Below are 22,669 nucleotides of genomic sequence, written 5' to 3' on the forward strand. Positions count from 1 at the left end.
AGAACTGTGTGCAACTGGTAAAATTTGCTAAAGAGAAAAAAAAGGTAATCTGGTTAAGTCAGCATGACCCGATTTTGGTTTGAGTGGTTGAAAATGCGACTTAACCTTTTTTTTTTTCTTTTTCTTCAAATGTCTTGAAAAACCTTTTCTCATTTAGAGTTATGCATACAAATTGTCAACTTGCCGAAGTTTCATATTTGAGGGACAATTTGGGCCATCTATTGTTATGCTCTACAGAAACTCTACAGATCCTAAATACTAACATTCGTTCATTTTCTTTTTGGCTTAGTCCTTTTATTAATCAGGGGTCGCCACAGCGGAATGAACCGCCAACTTATCCAGCATATGTTTTATGCAGCGGATGCCGTTTCAGCTGCATCCCATCACTGAGAAACAATAGTAACATATCTTGGTTATTTTAGTTTTTCATTAGCCTATGAAGCCAAACAAGGAGATTTTTTTTCAAAGTATTCAGATGGAAAAGTATGTTTTCAAAATCTATCAGAAATGCTGCTAAATTTGTGTTGATTTTCCTGATACTTTGAAACTTTTTCTCGTTTCCGGTGCAAAGTTTCAACTTTCTGATATGCTTTGAAATGTTGAAGGGTTAACACAGAGAAAACTACAGTACATCTGAAACTGATTGCTCAAACATGACATTAGTAACTGTAAAAGAACAGCAAATATGCAGATATTAAAACAATCTATCAATAAACACACTGTTCTCTTGTTCTGCACTGCTGTGGTCTGCAAATTAAGTGAAGTTTTACAAACTAGTTTCGAGAGCAGCACATGCTATGATTGCTGGTCTCTCATCCGCAATCATCGATTAAACCAATCAGATCAATCTAAGCCTATGATAAACAGCCCATTTTCACCTTACTTTTTCTCATTTTTGAAGAATTTACCCCATTTCCTCCTTTACCAGGGCGAACTCTCAAGATCTACCTGATTTCGGTTCCCCTTTTCATGCTAAATGACCAGGAGGGAGCCCTGGGCTCAATTATCTCCGAGCTCAGGGTTCCATCCCAGGACAGTATGCCAAACCTTCAATTAGTATCAAGCAATATTTAAGTGTGAACTCTTGAAAGGAAGAACAAGCTGAAAGACGGAGGAATCTCTTCATATCAAATTTAGTCCCTGTCCACACAGACATGGCATTTTTCTAAATCAAAGTATTTTCCTTATGGTTTGGCCTTTCTCCATATGCAAACGCAGTAACGGTCACTGAAACTTTCTGAAAACTCCTGTCAGGGTGAAGTTTCACAAAAAAAAATGCTGGGGTGCAGACAAAGGAAATGGTGGTGCATTTAATGATTAATGCATATGGTGATACGGTGGCTCAGTGGTTAGCACTGATGCCTCACAGCAAGAAGGTCGCTAGTTCGAGTCCCGGCTGGGCCAGTTGGTTTTTCTGTGTGGAGTTTGCATGTTCTCCCGGTGTTCGCGTGGGTTTCCTCCAGGTGCTCTGGTTTCACCCACAGTCCAAAGACATGCGCTATAGGTGAATTGGGTAAGCTAAATTGACCATAGTGTATGTGTGTATGTCCTGGTCCTCCAGATTGGGGGTTGAGCATTGGGCTAATAACTCGCCTTATAAAATCTAGATGTTATGAAACGCCAAATGGTGCGGCTAAATATCAACTTCGATGTAAATGGCCCTGGAAGTAAGTAAACGGTGAGGGACCTTTTATTGTTTAAAGCAAAGACTATTGGTATAGAAACTTAACTTGTATTACTATGAATGGGCAAAATTGCAATGCTCAGTTTGCCTGCCACAGTGAAGGAAGTCTTTCCTTCTGATCATTTCCGGGAGGGGTCTGTACTGATTAACCTATTTGTTATGGCAAGCCCTGTCGTTTGGCGTGCCTGCATTTATTTTGCCGAGAGAAATAACAGCACAATCACATCCCATCACATGCAGGTTTTGTCTGTTATTCCAGTTTTTTTTGTAACCACATCTAGTTTTCCAAAGAAAGAGTCATAAAGGAGATTGGTTCAATCTTTGCACGTGCAGCAACTGGAGCAAACTGAAAATAGCATAATTAGTACTTAAGCAACAACAATAATGGAACAGATCACTTCACATTTTGTTTCTGATTTGAAATATGTAATATGATTGTGAGGCGATGCAGTGGCCCAGTAGGTAGTGCTGTCGCCTCACAGCAAGAAGGTCGCTGGTTCGAGCCTCGGCTGGGTCAGTTGGCGTTTCTGTGTGGAGTTTGCATGTTCTCCCTGCATTCGTGTGGGTTTCCCCCACAGTCCAAAGGTGAATTGGGTAGGCTAAATTGTCCGTAGTGTGTGTGTGAATAAGTGTGTATGTGTTTCCCAGTGATGGGTTGCAGCTGGAAGGGCATCCGCTGCATAAAACAAATGCTGGATAAGTTGGCGGTTCATTCCACTGTGGCAACCGCAGATTTATAAAGGGACTAAGCCAAAAAGAAAATGAATGAATGAATGAATGAATATGATTGTGAGTTCAGTGAATAGTTTTTCAGATTTCAGGATTCCTCCATTCACTTAGATAAGCCTTGAATGAACTTCCCATAGGAGTGTCTAATATAGCCATCCAGTGAACAGACTTTCCTTGAAGGAACTTTGGATTGAAGTCTACAGATAAAACTGATGTGGTCTTACCACTTAAACAATAATAGTAACTCATCTCTTACATAGTTTTTATGTAATTTTAAGCAATGACAAAAAAAACGTAATTATATGTGGAAATTTGGTTGTCATTCAGAACATAGTTCAAGCTTCAATTATGTTTATCACTGCCAATAATGACGTTTACACTGGCAGTATTGTAATCATTTAGCCAGAAAGAGCTGTGTGAACTGCAAACTCTTTCAAATGTTAAGTTGAGCTTTCTGTGGTTTTTAAATTGTTATTATATTTGTTTTGTGCAAAAGCACTTTTTTTGTGATGGATTTTGTTCTGTCAAAACACTACAAATGTGTTTTACAATGTTAAAGTCCCTCCCATGTCATGTCTCTAGCCATTAAAATGCTGGAAAGCAATGTACTTGTTGTCTGATTGTAAATTGCAAAAGCAACTAGTTTGTACATTTGCAGATAGTAAGTCAAACAGACACAGAGGTAGCTTATTTTTCCTCAGCATTAAACTGGCCAAACTAAAATAAGGTACTTTTTCCTTGTTTGTTGTAAATTAGATTAGATTAGATTAGATTCAATTTATTGTCATCACACATGTACAAGTACAAGGCAACGAAATGCAGGTAAATGGAACCCCCCGACCGTGCACAGACATCACAACTCCAGGGAAGACAGGTCACGGGAGGTGGAACAGGAAATAAAATAGTCAGGAAAAAGAGGCAAAAAAAAAGTCCCTCTCACCTTGCTCTTAAGTTAGAGCACCGTGAGATCAGGGATAAGAAAAAGCCCCAGCAATCTAGCACAAAAACACACCGACAAGACATAACATTGCCACAGGGGATGGGAACAGGGGGTGTGGAAATAGTCCGGTAAGGGCGGGCAGCCATCAGGTCCTGCAGCCATGGAGGCGCTGGTCGCAGACCTGCTCACCCCCTCCAGTGGGTGAAAGCATACGAAGGCGTTGGATTTGGGGCCAGGAAGTGTCGTGCTATGTATCTGTGTGTGTGTGTGCGTAAGCCTGTATAGTCCAACAGGTGTCCTTGACGGGGAGCAGGAATTTCAAAGCGTCTCCTTATCTTGCTATCCGGGAGAAGTTGTTTTCCTCCAGCCGAGGCCGTCTGGCAGGAGAAAAGAAAACACAGGGAAGCCGAAAGAGTGGAAAGATACTTCAACTTTAGGTCAATACCTGCCAATTTCACAGATATTTAATGTCCATCACATGTCTCCAGATCTGGCCAAATTTTGTTGCAAAGCTGCTAACTTCACCCCGATGTTTTCCAGTTTGCGATCTAATATTGCAGTCTGATTATTAGCAAGCCTGCCCATCAGCGCTTCAATCAAGCCGGCCAGCCTGGTGGGGTTTTGAGCAGCACTGACCGCTTTCATCATTCGTCGATACGCCAGGGCCCCGCATAAGCCCATCAGCAGAAACCCTGTTATCAAAGTTCCGAATAGGTAAATGTCTTCAATATCCTCCAGAGACAGAGCAGCCAGGCACAGGACGCGCCACTTCTCCCACCCGTCCATCACGTATCCAGCTGCAAACGTCCCCGCAGGACATGTGGGCTCTCCCGAGCCCAAACTTCTCGTCGAGAAGATGGTGTCAATCGCATTCAGAGACCAGTTGATCAAATCCATAATTCCTTATTTGTTTGGATAGCAGGGCACGGAGAGTCTCAGAGATAGAATAAGACAAAGACAAGAGGAGCTAGCGAGGAGAGATATGGGACGGAGAGGGAAAAAGTGCGACCGCCTTCGCCGAGAGCCAAAGAAGAATCAGACCCCAGACAGCTTTGCTTTTAGTAAAATCTTCAATGTTTCATGGCCTAGTATAATGAAAGTCCCTCCTACTTCATATGTCTAGCCACTAGCAAGCTGGATCTGTGGATTTTGTCTGATAGTGAATTGCGAAAGCGGTCAGTTCATATACTCACATAGAGAGCAGACACAGAGAGGTAAAGGTTTACAGTGTTAGGAGAACCCTTGATGACTATAACAATGCACTTAGGAGTGATATTTTGTCTGGTGGTTGGTGTAGTCTGTTCTGCAGTGGTGGATCAGAAACTGTCCAGGAACAGCAGCTGGACTGGGAAGCTGTTAGTGGTGCCCATGGATGGAAGTCACTGGACTGGTGTGAAGGCCGTGGCAGAAGAAATGGGATGCAGAGGACACACTGTTATTGTAGTGATTCCAGAGATCAGCATGCGCTTGGGTCCAGGAAAACACTACATCACAAAGAAGTTTCCGGTCAAGTACAAGCTAGATTTACTTAACCAGATGATAGCGAAACATGTTAATGAATTGTCAGCTCCAGAGCAATCCTTTTTGAAGAGTGTGACTTCAAATATCTACCATTTAGGAAAGGTTGTTGACTATTTCATCTCTACAACTGAGAGTCTGTTCCAGGAACAGGAGCTTATAGAGTTTCTGAGAGATCAAAACTTTGATGCTGTTTTAACTGATCCTGCTATGCCAATGGGGGCCATCTTGGCATATAACTTATCCGTACCTGCAGTGTACATGCTAAGAGGATTGATGTGTGAATCTAAAGCTACAGCCTGTCCAGACCCTCCTTCATACATCCCACGTTTCTTCACACAAAACTCAGACCACATGAATTTTGGTGAGCGTGTAATGAATACACTTGCAAGTTTGATGGAACCACTGATGTGTGGATTTATGTTTAGTACCTTTGAGGAAGTGACGTCCAAATTTCTGCAGAGAGATGTAAGCCTGACTGAGATCCTGAGCACTGGAGCTGTTTGGTTGATGCGTTATGATTTCACCCTGGAGTTCCCCAAACCCCTAATGCCCAACATGATTAACATAGGAGGAATTAACTGTGAGGTTAAGAACCCACTGACAAAGGTGAGCATCACAATTCTACACGTATAATTGGATGAGTGTGTATGGGTGTTTGTCAGTACTGCGTTGCAGCAGGGAGGGCATCCGCTGTGTAAAACATATGCTGGATAAGTTGGTGGTACATTCCGCTATGGCGACCCCATATTATTAAAGGGACTAAGCTGAAGGAAAATGAATGAATGAATAAATAATGCATGTTTATGTAAGGGCATATAGATCTGCTTTTGATGAATTATGACAGAGGTTTTTTATTGCATGGTGTAGGTCAGTATTTCTCAATTGTTCATGTGGAATTATATTGGAACACTTGATTCAACTCCTTGTTGAAGTGGTAGCTGACTTGAATGGACTACATTTGGGAAACACTGTAGTAAATAGTTACAAGAGTGTATATCTCAATTTGCATTCTTTCTGAAAAAAAAAACAAAACAAAACAAAATCGTATCCTTTTCCATGTGCGGTCACAGTAAGGATAACCATTTGGGGAAATTTTTTTATATGTTATACTGTTGCTAAATGAATAGCAAAGTAGGCCATGTCTGTGCTGTAAGCATTATATTAGTGACAAAGTGTGTCTTAAAGTAGGCTATGGGTTATACCCAGACTGTCCTTCAGTCGTGGTAGGTGATAGGTGAAGTTAAGACTGTGTAATGATTTACAAAATGATTAACGAGTAATGACTGCTATTAACTGGGAAAACTAAATGTAGTGTATTATATTGATTTTATAAAGTTATAAGGTTGGTTTTCATCATTTTTGTTGTAAATAGCCCCAGAAAGCTTTACATTTGTTATAATTGTATTAATGTGGTTTATTGCTAAATATAACGCAGCTCCCTCCTACTTCATATGTCTAGCCACTAGCAAGCTAGATCTGTGGGTTTTGTCTGATAGTGAATTGCGAAAGCGGTCAGTTCATATACTCGCATAGAGAGCTGACAGAGAGGTAAAGGTTTACAGTGTCAGGAGAAGACTTCATGATTATAAATATGCACTTAGGAGTGATATCCTGTCTGGTGGTCGGTGTAGTCTGTTCTGCAGTGGTGGATCAGAAACTGTCCAGGAACAGCAGCTGGACTGGGAAGCTGTTAGTGGTGCCCATGGATGGAAGTCACTGGACTGGGGTGAAGGCCGTGGCAGAAGAAATGGGACGCAGAGGACACACTGTGATTGTGGTGATTCCAGAGGTCAGCATGCGCTTGGGTCCAGGCAAACACTACATCACAAAAAAGTTTCCGGTCAAGTATGACCAGAAGTTGTTTAACGAGGTATTGACTGAACATGTTCATGAAGTGACAAATCCAGGACATTCCCGTTTGAAGACTGTGACTTCAACGATCGCTAATTTGTTGAAGATGTTTAACATGATGGCCACAACAAGCGAAAGTCTGTTCCAGGACAAGGAGCTTATAAGGTTTCTGAGAGATGAAAACTTTGATGCAATTTTAACTGATCCTGCTCTACCAATGGGAGCCGTATTGGCATATAATTTTTCCTTACCTGCAGTGTACATGTTAAGAGGAATGCCATGTGCTCTTGATGCTACGGCCACAGCCTGTCCAAATCCTCCTTCATACATTCCACGTTTCCATACAGGAAACTCAGACCGGATGTCTTTTGGTGAGCGTGTAATGAATGTGCTCATGAGCATTCTGGAACAAGTAGCGTGTAAAGTTATGTACTGGTCTTTTGAGGAAGTGACGTCCAACTTCCTGCAGAGAGATGTGAGCCTGACTGAGATCCTGAGCACAGGAGCTGTTTGGTTGATGCGTTATGATTTCACCCTGGAGTTTCCCAAACCCCTGATGCCCAACATGCAGTTTATAGGAGGAATTAACTGTGAAGTTAAGAACCCACTGACGAAGGTGAGCATCACTCATTTTTTCATATATATAAGTTTGAGGCTACGTTTACATGACAATTATGTAGCCAAAATCTGACAACTTGTTTCACATGAGTTTTAAAAAAGTTTGCATGATGTTTTAAACAATAACTCCTTTCTTTAAGAAGGGAGACAATTGAGCATATCAAGATCATTGAGGTACATCATTGAGTATGCCAAGAAAAATATACTCGAGGATCCTAACTGAGCGCTTAACTGCTCAAGTGGAGGCTTTATTAGAAGAACAGTGTGGCTTCAGAAGTATCATTTACAATGAGAAAGTTATCTAAGAAGGCATTGGAATATGGAAAGGAAACTCAAGTTACCTTTATAGACCTAGAAAAAGTGACAGTGTACAATGTGAGTTTCGCCGCATCTGGCAGATTATATCATGCTTTAAACAGAGCCTTTCTGGTAAAGAGAAATCTCCACCAGAACAAAGCTAGCAGTTTATAACTCCACCCATGACTCTTACTTATGGGTGTGAGTCTTGGGCACTTACTAGCAGCAGGAACAACAGATTGCAGGTATCGGAGATGTGGTACCTTAGACAAGTTGCTGCCAAAACTTGTAGAGAACGGGTAAGTAACCAGACTATCAGGACACACCTACAAGTCGAACCACTGACTGAAAAAATTTACTGTCATAAGATGAGGTGGTTCGATCATGTTGTCAGGATGAAAAACTACAGGGTTCCAAAGCAGATGCTAGAGGCAAGAACCCAAGGAAAATGTCCAAGAGGAAGGCCAAATTAAATGGATCGACTCGCTTAACCCAGCATTCTAAAAGAGAGGAGTAGACCCAAACTGAGCCAGAACAGTGGAAAAGGTGACAGAAACTTTATTCAGCCACTACTCCGCAAGGAAGAAGAGGCCAGGAATAAGTAAGCAAGTTTAAACAACAAATGACATATGCATATAAATGAAAAAAGTGCATTACGTATGCCAGACCAGTTTTAGGCACTATCACCTTGTTAGTACTGTAAACAGTACCTGTGAGGAAGGGGCACTGCTGGTGTGTGTAGTGATAATTGGATTTATCAAATATTAAAATCAATATTTTGGTATTGATATTAATATTGATATTTAACCTCACACGGGGGCACCAATTAATGTAGAAATAACAGATAAATAACTCCTTTTAAATGGGGCACCAGACAGCTTTCCACTGTTAAAATAATTAACAATAAAATATTGTTAATTAAATTATACAAATAAGGAGTTTATTATCTGGCCAAATCTGAAGGATAATGAGATCGTCTGACTTGTAGAGCCTTTTACTGTATTATCAACACAAGGAAGACACAATTGTAATAAATGTGTATTTATTAACAAAAACTTAAACAAAGGTAACCAAAATGACTAAATATTCAATAAATAAAGTGCATAGGCGAGTCATGAAGGTTATTAAGTTAAGGTAAGGTAAACCTTATTCTACAATAACAAAGAACTGGGAAAGTTTTTGTTATTAATGAAAATCAGTAATAAACATCTAATTAATTAGAATATTTTATACTGAAACACACTATGCCAAGGTCTAATTTAGAGGGTTGGAAAGTGGTATATTTACGTTTCTGCCGTTGATGCAGTGATTGGAAGAAGTTGGATCTTCAAGGTCTTCAAGCATGGAATGAGCAGACTTGACTCTCTTGAGCTTTGAGAAGAAGAAATCTGTAGATTATGGAACACGCAGAACTAGGGATTTCTGGAGGTGGTGGTTCTCATGTTGGGTACACGTCTACGTCTTTATCCTTGATCATAGAAATCTGTAGATTCTGGAACACGCAGAACTGGAGATTTCTGGAGGTGGTGGTTCTGATGTCGGGGACACGCGGACGACTCTATCCTTGAACATAGAAATCTGTAGATTCTGGAACACGCAGAACTGGAGATTTCTGGAGGTGGTGGTTCTTATTTTGGGGACACGCCTACGTCTTTATCCTTGAACATAGAAATCTGTAGATTCTGGAAAACGCAGAACTGGAGATTTCTGGAGGTGGTGGTTCTGATGTCGGGGACTCGCCAACGTCTTTATCCTTGCACGTAGAGTTCCTGGGTATACCACACACCTTTTGTTGTTACTACCACACTTTTGCTCCACTCTTGCTCTGCTCCACTCTTGCTCGGAACATCTCTTTCTTTGAGAGAATGTTTTTAATACTTTCTCTGGAAGGCGGGATTGAAAGGATGTCACCTTTCAAATGCAGCATTGTGATTAGATGATCCTGTGAGTTGGTCACTGGTATGTGTCATCCATAGTGAGACCTGCATCTGTGTAGTGCATATCAAATATATACATGATCACTTGAATCTACAGGTATATGAAGTGAAATGTTCTGTTTGTGTCTCTTTTGTGAAATGTACGTTTTCTGATCCATGTGTCTCTCTGTGTCTGAGACTATGTAGAATGTTGATTGGATCAAGAAGCTGTTTTGCAAGTTCTGGGCTCTTAACACCTTTGTCTTTCAGATAAACAAAAGACAGATGGTCACTGTCTCAATTGCCACTTTCTGATGAGCTTTAGAAAAGGGTCAGAGTTTAGTATAAACTCTGCAGCATTTGTTTATATTGGAAATTAATTTCCACAAGTTAATTTCCACAAGTTCCTGGCTTTACCACTGATCACTACATGTGTATGTAGAATTCGCCAAGTGTGTAAGATGAGTCTTTGCTTTTGGTTGTAATATGAAGACACAGACATGACAACAGAGGCCTTTTCAAAAACTTGCAAGTTGTAACCTGCTTTTATTTCCAATGACGACATTATCGTGTAAACAAACAGTCAAAAGTGCATAAAATTTTCCTGTAAACGGCCCCTGAGAATCTTAACTGCAAATATTGCATCAAATGAGCTAGCTATAGCTGCTAAAACGGCTAAAGCATCAAAATAAGCCGTGTCTGTACTGTAAGCATTATATTTGTAACAAAGCATGTTTTAATAGTAGGTTGCGTTAATGCCAGACTGCCCTTTAGTCATGGTAGTTGATGGGTAAAGTTAAGACGGAGTAATAATTTGCTAAATTATTAACCCACAATGGCTGATATTAACTGGGAAAACTAAATTTAAGGTATTATATAGGTATTCTAAAAGGTTATACTTTTTTAAAATATCTTTTTTGGAAACAGACTCAAAAAGCTTTACATTTGTTTTAATCCCATTAATGAGTTTCATGGCTTAATATAATGAAAGTCCCTCCTACATCATATGTCTAGCCACTAGCAAGCTGGATCTGCCTTTCTATCTGATAGTGACTTGTGAAAGCGGTCAGCTCATATAATCTCACAGAGAGCAGACACAGAGAGGTAAAGGTTTACAGTGTCAGGAGAAGACTTTATGACGAGAAAAATGCATTTAGGAGTGATATTCAGTCTAGTAGTCGGTGTAGTCTGTTCTGCAGTGGTGGATCAGAAACTGTCCAGGAACAGCAGCTGGACTGGGAAGCTCTTAGTGGTGCCCATGGATGGAAGTCACTGGACTGGGGTGAAGGCTGTGGCAGAAGAAATGGGACGCAGAGGACACACTGTGATTGTGGTGATTCCAGAGATTAGTGTGCTCTTGGGTCCAGGCAAACACTACATCACAAAGAAGTTTCCAGTCAAGTATGACCAAAATTCATTAAACAAGGTATTGAATGAGCGTGTTCTTGAAGTGACAAATCCAGGAAACTCCTTTTTGAGTACTGTGATTAGAATTGTGGCTAATTTGAAGAGGATGTTTAATACAATGGCTGCAACAAGCGAAAGTCTGTTCCAGGACAAGGAGCTTATAGAGTTTCTGAGAGATGAAAACTTTGATGCTGTTTTAACTGATCCTGTTCTACCAATGGGAGCCATATTGGCATATAATCTTTCTGTGCCTGCAGTGTACTTGCTAAGAGGAATGGCATGTGGCCTTGATGCTACGGCTACAACCTGTCCAAACCCTTCTTCATACATCCCACGTTTCCATACAAGAAACACGGACCGGATGTCTTTTGGTGAGCGTGTAATGAACATGCTTATGAGCATTCTGGAACAAACAGTATGTAAATTTATGTACCGATCCTTTGAGGAGATGATATTCAACTTCCTGCAGAGAGATGTGAGCATGACTGAGATCCTGAGCACTGGAGCTATTTGGTTGATGCGTTATGATTTCACACTAGAGTTCCCCAAACCCCTGATGCCCAACATGCAGTTTATTGGAGGAATCAACTGTGGAGTTAGGAACCCACTGACGAAGGTGAGTATCACCCATAAAGTGGTCAACGTGCACTGGATTATTAACTTTCATCAAAGTTCTCCTAAAACTATTCAACATCACCTATTCTCGTCTTAGGACAATTTTGAAAAACGTCTTTGAACCACTTTAAATGTTGACTACTGTAAACTCATTACATGATTTTTAAAGGTTTGAGATAAATGAACACTTTTGGCACGTAGGCTACATGCACTACCTGACAAAATTATTGTCATTGATCCCAGTTGTAAGAGCAACAAATAATAACTTGACCTCTAGTTGATCATTTGGAAAAGTGTCAGAAGGTCGATTTTTTTTTTTTTTTCCCAATGAATCATCTGCTGAACTGCATCCCAACCATCACAAATACTGCAGAAGACCTATTGGAACCCGCATGGACCCAAAATTCTCACAGAAATCAGTTGAGTTTGGCCAAGGAAAAATCATCATTTGGTTTCATTTAGTATGGGGATGTGCGAGAGAAGTCAAGTTATTATTTGTTGTTCCTAAAACTTGAATAGGCGATGAGACTTTTGTCAGGTAGTGTTTAGAGAACACTCAAAAAAAATATTTTTGCTGCCTGTTCAAACTACTTATTAAAAATGAGTGTTTTTTTTATTGTTTTATGTTCAATCATCTTAAAATTGTACAAATTATTAAGTTAACTTAATCGATTTGCATTGGGACAACATGAAGGGATTGCGTGGAACCCATCATTTATTACAGTGTACCCACCTAAAGTTAAACAGTTGAGTTTAACCATTTGTGAATCCATTCTACCAGCCTGATCTCATGAGAAAATGTAAGTATTTTACATATTGTCAGTTTAGAGGCTAATTCGTACGAATTCGTACGAGTTCAGTCGTACGAAATTGTACGATTTTAAAAAGGAGGCGTGGCACCTAACTCCACCCCTAAACCCAACCGTCAATGGGGGATAAGCAAATTGTACTTAGTTGTATGAATTAGATCATACAAATTCGTACGAATAAGCCACTAAATCAAAAGTTTTTACGAATTGCCGTGAGATTGTGTTGATTCTACTGATATCCAGTTTGGCGGAAGATATTTTATGTTAGCTTTGCATTAATTATTTAATTGGATTAGACCATTAAATTGTCGCTCAAATGTTGCTTGACTCTTACATTGTGTACTAAGTCTGACGGAAATTTTAAAGTTGCTATTTTCTAGGCTGATATGTCTTGGAACTAAACTCTCATTTCGGCCTCATAATCAAGGAATTTTGCTGTCGTTTAATGGCTACAGCAGGCACAATAATATTACACAGTGCTGGAAAATTAGCTAGCACAGGGAGTGCTCCAACCCCACATTATAAGAAACGCGTACATCTTTCCAGTAAAACAACTCTTTCCCTGTCAGTTGAAAACATGCTGTTTACATGTGCGGTGTGAAAGTACCTCAGAGTTTGTCACTGGTGCATGACAGAAATGTCCCTGAGTGAAAATGAAAGTGCTTTAACTGATGATGTAGTCGAAACACTAAAAATGAAACGAATAAAATCGGATGGATCGATTAACGTCATTGCATTACCACAATATGTATTGTAAACTAGAGCACCTGGAGAAAACCCACACCAACACAGGTAGAACATGCAAGCTCCACACAGAAATGCTAACTGACACAGCCAGGACTCAACCATCTAGCTGTGACGCGACAGTGCTATCAGTGAGCCACCATGCTGCCCAAAAACAACTCATCAACACCTTAATTATATTATCTCTTTATGTAGATTACGGTTTATAATTAGATAACTTACGTCCATGTAAACATAGTCGGTTATTAATAGTCTTTATAAATGATCCAAAGTGGAGTATCGCAGATTAAATACATTGACTCTTGGAACTTATTGGGTTAACAATCGTTTCAAAGCTACAATATTATCTGTCCCAGTCTGAAAAGTGTGATAAAGGTCCTGGGATATCAGCCAACTAAAAGAGAGCAAAAATAAGTTGGACTTTGTTCCTATTTTAAGTCATTAATTGCTAGTGCTTCTGATACATATCTGAAGTCTTTTTTTTCTCCCTTACTACTGTCTTGATTGTTGTTGTTTTGTTATGTTACATTTGAGAAGAGTGACTGTTTTTCAGTATTATTTTTTTGTTTTGCACTATGCTATAAGTCCATGTGTTAATCTAATAATGAAAATCACTGTTTAAAATGAACAGGTTATGGAAATACCTAAAAGTAAACCCCAAAATAAATAGCTACACCATAGCTGATGAACACATGTTAAAACTGGTAAAGCAGCAAAGTAGGCTAAACCTATGCTGTAAGCATTGTGACAATGCATTTTTTTATTACTAAGCTGTGCGTTAAACCCAGATTTCCCTTCAGCCACGGTAGGTGATGGGTGAAGTTAGGACATTTATATTCATTATATAATGATTTGCAGGCGGCAGAAGTTTCTATAATTATCCTCTGGATTTTCGGGGTAAATGCACATACATGCAATGCAGTTGCGTAATCATTATAGGCTCCCTTCTCTCCCTTCTGGTAAAACAAGTGCTTCTTTGTTGGTACCATTCATGAATAGTCAGATTGTTATTTACTTTGCAGTACCACACAGCACCCCGAGTGGTATTCCTGGTATAGTTATAGAATCATCTCGTTTCCTAAAATGACGACAGGGGTCACTGTTCTCTCTGTTCTCTCAGTCCAAGTACTAAAGTAAACATCAGTTCAGTTTAGTGTTGTATTCCCACAGCACATGGGTGGGGATGATTACAATGAAAACAAATTGTAACTCTCAAACACATGACTGGGTCAGTGGATCCCACTGGGTTACTTTTTTGTAGTTTAGCAGTACTTCATGCGCTAGCAATTTCTGTGTTGGTTGAAATATTACAAGTGTATCATAAGGGCAGGGGTCCAAAAATAGGTTTTGTAATTATTAAAGCAACTAATATAAATGCTGTCATTTTTTAATTTTTTTTTTTATGGTCTATATACATTCACTGGCCACTTTATTAGGTACAGCTGTCCAACTGCTCATTAGCGCAAATTTGTAATCAGCCAATCATATGGCAGTAACTCAATGCATTTAGGCATGTAGACATGGTCAAGACGATCTGCTGCAGTTTCAACTGAGCATCAGAATGGGGAAGAAATGTAATTTAAGTGACTTTGAATGTCGCATGGTTGTTGGTGCCAGACAAGCTGGTCTGAGTATTTCAGAAACTGCTGATCTACTGGGATTTTCACGCACAACCATCTCTAGGGTTTACAGAGAATGGTCCGAAAAAGAGAAAATATCCATTGAGCAGCTGTTCTGTGGGCGCAAATGCCTTGTTAAATGGCCAGACTGGTTTGAGCTAATAAAAAGACAACAGTAACTCAAAAAACCACTCGTTACAACCAAGGTATGCAGAAGAGCATCTCTGAATACACAACACGATGAACCTTGAGGCGGATGAGCAACACCGGGAACCACCGGGCATCAATAACATGAAAGTATGGATTCATTCTGTCTTGTATCATCGGTTCAGGCTGCTGGTGGTGGTCTAATGGTGTGAGGGATATTTACTTATCACACTTTGGGCCCATTAGTACCAATTGAGCATTGTATCAACGCTGCGGCCTACCTGAGTATTGATGCTGACCATGTCCATCCCTTTACGACCAGAGTGTACCCATCTTCTGATGGCTACTTCCAGCAGGACAACGCACCAGGTCATAAAGCATGTATCATCTCAGACTGGTTTCTTTAGCAGGACAATGTTCACTGTACTCAAATGGCCTCCACAGTCCCCAGATCTCAATCCAATAGAGCACCTTTGGGATGTGGTGGAATGGGAAATTTGCATCATGTATGTGGAGCTAACAAATCTGAAGCATCTGATGCTATCATGTCAATATAGACCAAAATCTCTGGGAAATATTTCCTGTACCTTGTTGAATCTGCCATGACAGATTAAGGCAGTTCTGAAGGCAAAAGGAGGTCCAACCCGGTACTAGTAAGGTGTCCCTTATAAAGTGGCCGGTGAGTATATATGATAATGTTAGTTAGCTGTAGCATTAGTAGCACACTCAGGAAAAAATGGTACAAAGCTGTAACATGGAATTCAAACGTTCAAAGGACACTTGTGTATCTGTTAGTGCCTTAAATACCTAAATGAGAAGTTTATTTTACAGTCTTGTTTTGCTTGTACATATTCCAGCATAAATATTATCATTGTCAATAACCTGGTTAATAACTAGATACTTTACCCAAACCTACCCCTGAACTTGACCTTAACCTCTTAACTGTAGCTACTTTCTATATGTTATCCTAATTAGAAAAGTACATATTCAGTACTGTAAAGTAAACTGAAGCCCACATTTTTTTTTTATCTTTGGAAAGGGTATCATCAGCATGACAGTGTTTGTACCTTTTTTCTGAACATGTAATAGTAACATATATATTAGGATTTAGTTGTAAGGTCTAGTCGAGGGGATTTTATAATATCAGTCAATAGATTAATAGCCTCTTAGAAAAAAACAAAAACTATCCCACAGTATAGCTTATTCCCATTGTCTTTTTTTACAGCAAATAGGTAATTTCCCTTCACTGGTTAAATATGTGGATATTCACATTGGAATGGAATGCAATTTAGAAAGTATGTAGGGGTGTATTTTTGGTCAGGTTATCTCTTGAACATGGGGAGATGGAAAGGAAAGGAGTGGCGAGCTTCTCACGCAAGCTGGGTTTGAGGGGAAGGGGGAGGTGCTGCTGGGAGTTCCCTTTTCTGCCAACTTGACAACAGTTACATTTCTTCCTCCAAACGCTCTTGAGTTTGTACAGCTGGTCATAAATTTGTTTCTGAGTTGAGTTTTTTATTTAGGACTAGTGCTCTGCTAAATATAGTTATTCCTGCTAAAGATTAATATGTAATGCTACAGTATGAACAATAAATGATTGCAATGAATAGTGTTGTATATTTGTAAAACTCTAGTCAAATATGAATTTACAATAGTGTGTTTACTTCTTTTTATGTAAATGCATATCATTAAAGAAGGGTCTTGTGTAACTCTGCTGGCCCTGTACAGCTGTTTTTTTATTTATTATTCCTTCCAGGAAATGTTTTTCATGATACTGGCTGACAGAAAAATGTGCGTGATTAACATCTGCAACCCAAAACACAGACAAATGTCAATCCCTCTTGTTCTTCCTTCCACTCTCTTGTTTCTCAGTCACACATGACAGAGTTTAAACACAGCCCCCTTTCCTGGAGGAGGAGTTTTGGGCTTTTCTTTTCTTTTGGTGCTTGTGTCAGTTCTTCGGCAGACCCAGTTATGCTGAAGAAGGGCTGGCTGTGGGGGCTGGGTTCAGGGCTGCTGCTGCTCTGGCTGAGTGCCGGGCTGAGGCCTGTGCAGGGTGGCCGGGTTCTGGTCATGCCTGTTGAAGGCAGTCACTGGCTTAGCATGAAGGTACTGGCCACAGAATTGGCCCGGAGAGGCCATGACGTCCTGGTCCTGGTGCCGGAGACCAACATCTTGATCCAGAGTTCAGAGCTCTTCCGTACTGAGACATTTCCGGTAAAGATATCCAAGGAGCAACTGTCAAAAAGTTTGAAAGGATTTCAGCAGGGAGTCTTTACACGTAGCCCTGCGCTGATGGACATCTTCATACAACTGGAGCGGCTGTTGAACTTCACGGGATCACAGGTGGAAGGATGTGAATCTCTGCTTTACAATGAACCATTGATGCGGAAGCTGAAGGAGCAGAACTTTGAGTTGGTGCTCACCGACCCATTCCTTCCCTGTGGACCTATTATCGCTACAGCACTCGGGGTCCCTGCGGTCTACTTCCTCCGTGGGATGCCTTGCGGAATTGACTTGTTGGCTTCACAATGTCCTTCCCCTCCATCATATGTACCTCGGTTTCATTCTGGCACCTCCGACAAAATGAACTTTGTGGAGCGCATTCGCAATTTCCTCATGAGTGGCTTCGAACTGGTTTTGTGTAAAGTAATGTACGCCAGTTTTGATGAACTTGCTGCAAGATACTTGGAGGAGGATGTGACGTACAAGGAGATCATTGGCCGTGGAGCTCTTTGGTTGCATAGATATGATTTTACATTTGAGTATCCCAGGCCTATCATGCCAAATATGGTCTTCATTGGGGGCATCAATTGTCAGAAGAGTGCTGAAATTTCTGCTGTAAGTCATCAGAGGTTTCTTCTGGACCTGTGTTTTGGATGTTCACAATCTAAATTTACTTGATCAATACATTGGTAATATATCAAGTTTATTTAGCATGTTTACTATTGATTGACTAAAGAGTTATACAGTATTTGAAAGGTAGCATTAACAACAGTTTTGTAATTAATAAAGTAACTAATAGAGAGCTCTGGATTTTTTATGACCTAAATACATGATAATGTTAATTAGCTGTAGTATTGGTAGCACACTCAGAAAAAAGGTATAAATGTGTAACTGGGAATTCAAAGGTTCAAAGGACACTTGTGTATCTTTTAGTACCTTAAATACCAAAATGATAAGAAGTTCATTTTACAGTTCTGTTTTGCTTGTCATTGGCCGTGGAGCTCTTTGGTTGCATAGATATGATTTTACATTTGAGTATCTCAGGCCTATCATGCTAAATATAGTCTTCGTGTGGGACATCAATTGTCAGAAGAGTGCTGAAATTTCTGCAGTAAGTCACCAGAGATTTCTTCTGGACCTGTTTTGGATTTGGTCACGGTCCAAATTAACTTCAGTACATTGTTGGTAATTTATAAAGTTTATTTAGCATGTTTACTATTGATTGACTACTAGTCCTAGGCTGAGATTTCGTAAGGAGGAAATATATGTCACCTGTTTTTTAGGGCTGGATTGGGGTCAATGTTGGTTCTGGGAAAATGGGTTCCATATTTGGAGCTTTGAAGTTATTTGCCCTGACATGCATTATGTTTACCCGCATACAAACATAACTCACGGAAATATGATACCCCCTCTCCAGGGCATTGGTAACCTTAGGCAACACGTTGTGTTCAGTGTATTCTTTGTCACGCAACCTCCTCCTTCACTTTGCCTCTATGCTATTTCTTCTTGTCAGCCACCCTTCCTTCCGTGAGGACTGAAACAAGAATGCTACATTTTTTTGGTTATTTTTTCAAGCAAGGGTTCTTCACTGGAAAAATAATCAATCCTGAACTCAGAAAACTTTGCGTGCAAAGCAAAGGTTCAGAAAGGGAAAACACACACAACATGAATAATTCCCAAGTTATACTTGAAGGTACAGCCAGGCCCAAGGGGAATATTTGGAAGTGTTCCATTTGTGAAACATGCGAAATACTACTAACCTTTTTTTTTTTTTACTGTCATATGGGAAAAAGCTGTAAAGTCTAACATTTTAACTAGACTATCTTTGCACATGTAGCATATAAAGACACTGGACAGATGACAAATCTCACAGTTACAGTATGTTTGATGTTGATTATGGCAATGATGGACTAAAATGGTTTGATTTTATAATGACATCATGTACGATTTTCCCCTGCTATAAATGTGTCATGTGTTGTTTTCAGCCATGGGTGTTATACATATCACATGATCAGTTTTCATATTTTTTTCTTGTATGTTTTTTTCAGGAGGTGGAGGAATTTGTCAATGGTTCTGGAGAGCATGGTATTGTGGTGTTTAGTCTGGGTTCTCTGGTGTCCTCCATGCCAAAAGAAAAAGCTGACATCTTCTTCAAGGCTTTCAGTGTGATTCCACAGAGAGTAAGAAAGCTTTTAAGATGGCATTTGATAAACTACATGCATGGGGAATATGGGTATTAGCAGTAGATCTAAGTACATCTTAGAAGTTATACTAAAGGTGTAAAGAAATCCTTTGAACTACAGACATTTATTAATGCCAGGCTTACACCTCCTGTGCAAACACTGTGGTGCGTGACCTGAGCCTATTCTGTTCAGTATCCCAGATGTTCGTTCATGGATTGTAGGATTTATGAGTCGACATTACCCACTTATTTTCTCAGCATGTTGAAGTGTATAACTAAGTGGAGGCTGCACGCAGAGCTTTAGCTACACTATGACTGCGGATGAAGTCCAGGAAAACATATTTTTCTCATTAGAGATATTGTGCGTTCTGTGAGAAGGATCTGGCACTCTCCGGGATGCTGTATTACTGGAGTAGATAAACACAAGTTCACTGTCGCCAGGAGTTAACGCAGTCACTTTATAAAGGAGAACTTTAGCTTGTCATGAATCATGTACTGTACAGAAGCAACTGTAAAGTACATCATTGTTATATAAAACTCAACATATCTGTCTGGCAAGGTGTAATAAAGTGTTTAAAAACCTAATCTTGTTAAATAATTCAACTGTAAGTAGAGGTGACTTGAACTGAGAGGTATTTATTGTGATTTGTCAATGAGTTAAATGAACTGTAAGAGGTTTCTGATAAAAACTGTCTATTGAATTTGACCTTTTTAGGTTCTATGGAGGTATACGGGTGAGATCCCTGATAATGTCCCTGAAAATGTCAAACTGATGAAGTGGCTTCCACAGAATGACTTGCTTGGTGAGTTTTTTTTTTTTTAGATTAGCTTGCATTTGTTGTATTTTCTTCTATGCAATGGAACACTTTATGAACTATTAAACATGCAATACATTTAATTGGCCAGTTTAGTTAATCTTATTATATCTGCACATCGGATTCCACCAATCAGAGTTGCAGTGAGCAAAGTGCACCTAAATAAATCTATAGCAATGCCCACTCCCATGGTGGTCTCAATTATCCAATTTGAGGTTTACTTTGTTATAATACGCTAACCAGCTACATAGAAATGCAATTTAACAGATACATTGTAAAAATCCGTAACCAGCTAGCGAAGTGCTATGCAGGTAAAACTCACTTCTCTGACCTCTAAAGCTATTCTAGCGACAGATGCTAGAGGTTTTTAGCCTCTATGTTAGAGCAACCGACCCCCATACAAAGAATCGCCGGTTTCAAAGATCCCAGCTCAGAGCGGGTTGGGTGCAGTTGGACCGGTAGATTACATGTAGGGGCTCGTCCGGGATGGGAGTGAGTGTAACGGAAGCCAGCTAGTGAAGTACTATGCAGGTAAACCTCACTTTTCTGAACTCTAAAGGTGCTCTTGCAACAGACACCATGGTCTTTAGCCTCCTACCTTGTTAGAGCAGCCGACTCCCATACAAAGACTTGCCGGTTTGATCCCAGCTCAGAGTGAGTAGAGTGCATTAGGACCTGTGGTTTACACATGGGGGCTCGTCTGGGATGGGAGTGAGGTTTAGAGGGGGTGAGTAGAACGGAGGTCAGCTAGCAAAGTGCTATGCAGGAAAACCTTTGTATCTCAAATGCTTTTTTTAATAGGGATATGTCTCCATATGTCTCCATTGTTTATGGTTAAACAATCATTTAAAGGTCCTGTGAGGTGCTTTGAAATGTGCATTTTTATTCGATATTTGACGTACTCTCAACCAAAACATGAAGAGAGGGTGGGACAAGTGGTTGAACTCGAGCGCATCAAATGTGTCTTGAAGGAGGCGGGACATGTCAGATACTAGAGTGCATTTGATTGGATCATGACTTGATGAGAAAATAAAGTATGAGATGACGTAAAAAAAAAAAACGTTGATTCATATAGGCAAAAGTGACAATCTACAAGCCTTACATGTTTATATCAGTTTTAAATGCAAATTTTGAGACTGTTTTGGAGCACGCTAACTTATAGAAATCCTAAAAACTAACAATACCGATACTAATATATAAAAACTTAATTTTCATTTCATGGGACTTTTAAGTTAGTGCCAAAGTGCTAGATTTCTCTGTTTATTTTAACAGAAGAGCATACGAATGAATATGAGGGAGTCAATTTATTATTGTACAATTGGTTTATCCCTAGTTAAGGATCAGCCAAGCACAGATTCCAGCAACAACATGGATCATTAAACCGAGAACACAGAAGCGGCTTTTGTTAAACAAACTCTGTAAAGTCTATAATTTGTCTGGCATGTCAGGTATGATTGCAATGATTGGAGAGCAGAGGCCATTCAGACTCATAATGATGGCTAATCCTATTAACTGTGGTTGTATTGGCACTGATGCTGGACCAGTGAACAATCTGGTCAGTTATATAAATACTGGAGAATTGTAATTGAAAAGGGTGTTAGAGCAGTGGTTCTCCAACAGGGGGTGGGGCCCAAAAAGGATGTCCTCGGCAAATTAAATTTAAAGGGATAGTTCAGTTTTTTGGTGTTGTTGCAGTGTTCCATGCCCTTCTTTCTTTTGTACTCATTTATTCATTTGTAGGATTGTTTGTTTAATGGAGGACTTGCCTAAACAGACTAATCAGAGATCAGAGACTACTTAATCCTTTTCCTTATAATTGCACAAATGCTGTTTCTACATGTTTTCCAAATTGGTGCTGTAGTTTACAACACCAACCCAGACAGTATATCACTTCAAACCATTTAAAATGTCAATAAAATCACTTTTAAACATCAAATCTTGTAGGAAAGATCAAGCTGCCGTAATGCATTTCATAATCCTAAATAAATGGAAACACATGTGAATCACAAAATATAGAAACATAAAATATTCCATGTTTTCAATTACAGAAAAAAAAGAGAGGCCACTTTCTCATTAGGCATAAATAAATGATAAAACATTAATCATTTTATTGATTTTTTTTTTATTAGAAAATTCACCAATTAAATGATTTAAATTATTACATTATTATTTGAAATTATGAAGACGTTATCAGTAATTTGTAAAAAAAAAAAAAAAAAAAAAAAAAAAAATATATATATATATATATATATATATATATATATATATATATATATATATATATATATACATATATATATATATATATACATATATATATATATATATATATACATACACACACACACACACACACATATATATATATATATATATATATATATATATATATATATATATATATATATATATATATATATGTATGTATGTATGTATGTATGTGTGTGTGTGTGTGTGTGTGTGTGTGTGTGTGTGTGTATATATATATATGTATATATATATGTATGTGTGTATATATATATATATATATATATATATATATATATATGTAT

The 22,669-nt window shown here is 39.2% G+C and overlaps 2 protein-coding genes and 1 pseudogene across 5 annotated transcripts in view; all 3 read left to right on the plus strand.

Annotated features, from left to right (window-relative positions):
* Positions 1-22,669, plus strand: part of LOC130237513 (UDP-glucuronosyltransferase-like) — a 31,526-nt gene that overhangs the window by 4,918 nt on the left and 3,939 nt on the right. For 2 of the 4 annotated variants that reach the window (XM_056468465.1, XM_056468467.1), the window contains exons 2-3: positions 19,169-19,300; positions 20,018-20,105. In XM_056468465.1, the coding sequence (XP_056324440.1) occupies positions 19,169-19,300; positions 20,018-20,105 (220 nt within the window). Of the gene's footprint in view, positions 1-6,398; positions 7,342-16,845; positions 17,736-19,168; positions 19,301-20,017; positions 20,106-22,669 lie in introns of those variants that run through there. The other 2 variants (XM_056468466.1, XM_056468464.1) reach the window with 2 other exon arrangements.
* Positions 4,599-5,507, plus strand: LOC130237515 (UDP-glucuronosyltransferase 1-6-like). Its single transcript, XM_056468468.1, has one exon. The coding sequence runs from the start codon at positions 4,599-4,601 to the stop codon at positions 5,505-5,507; it is 909 nt and encodes a 302-aa protein (XP_056324443.1).
* LOC130237514 (UDP-glucuronosyltransferase 1A1-like) lies at positions 10,618-11,859 on the plus strand (annotated as a pseudogene).

This window comes from Danio aesculapii, chromosome 11 (assembly GCF_903798145.1).
Source record: "Danio aesculapii chromosome 11, fDanAes4.1, whole genome shotgun sequence".
Lineage (NCBI taxonomy): Eukaryota > Metazoa > Chordata > Actinopteri > Cypriniformes > Danionidae > Danio > Danio aesculapii.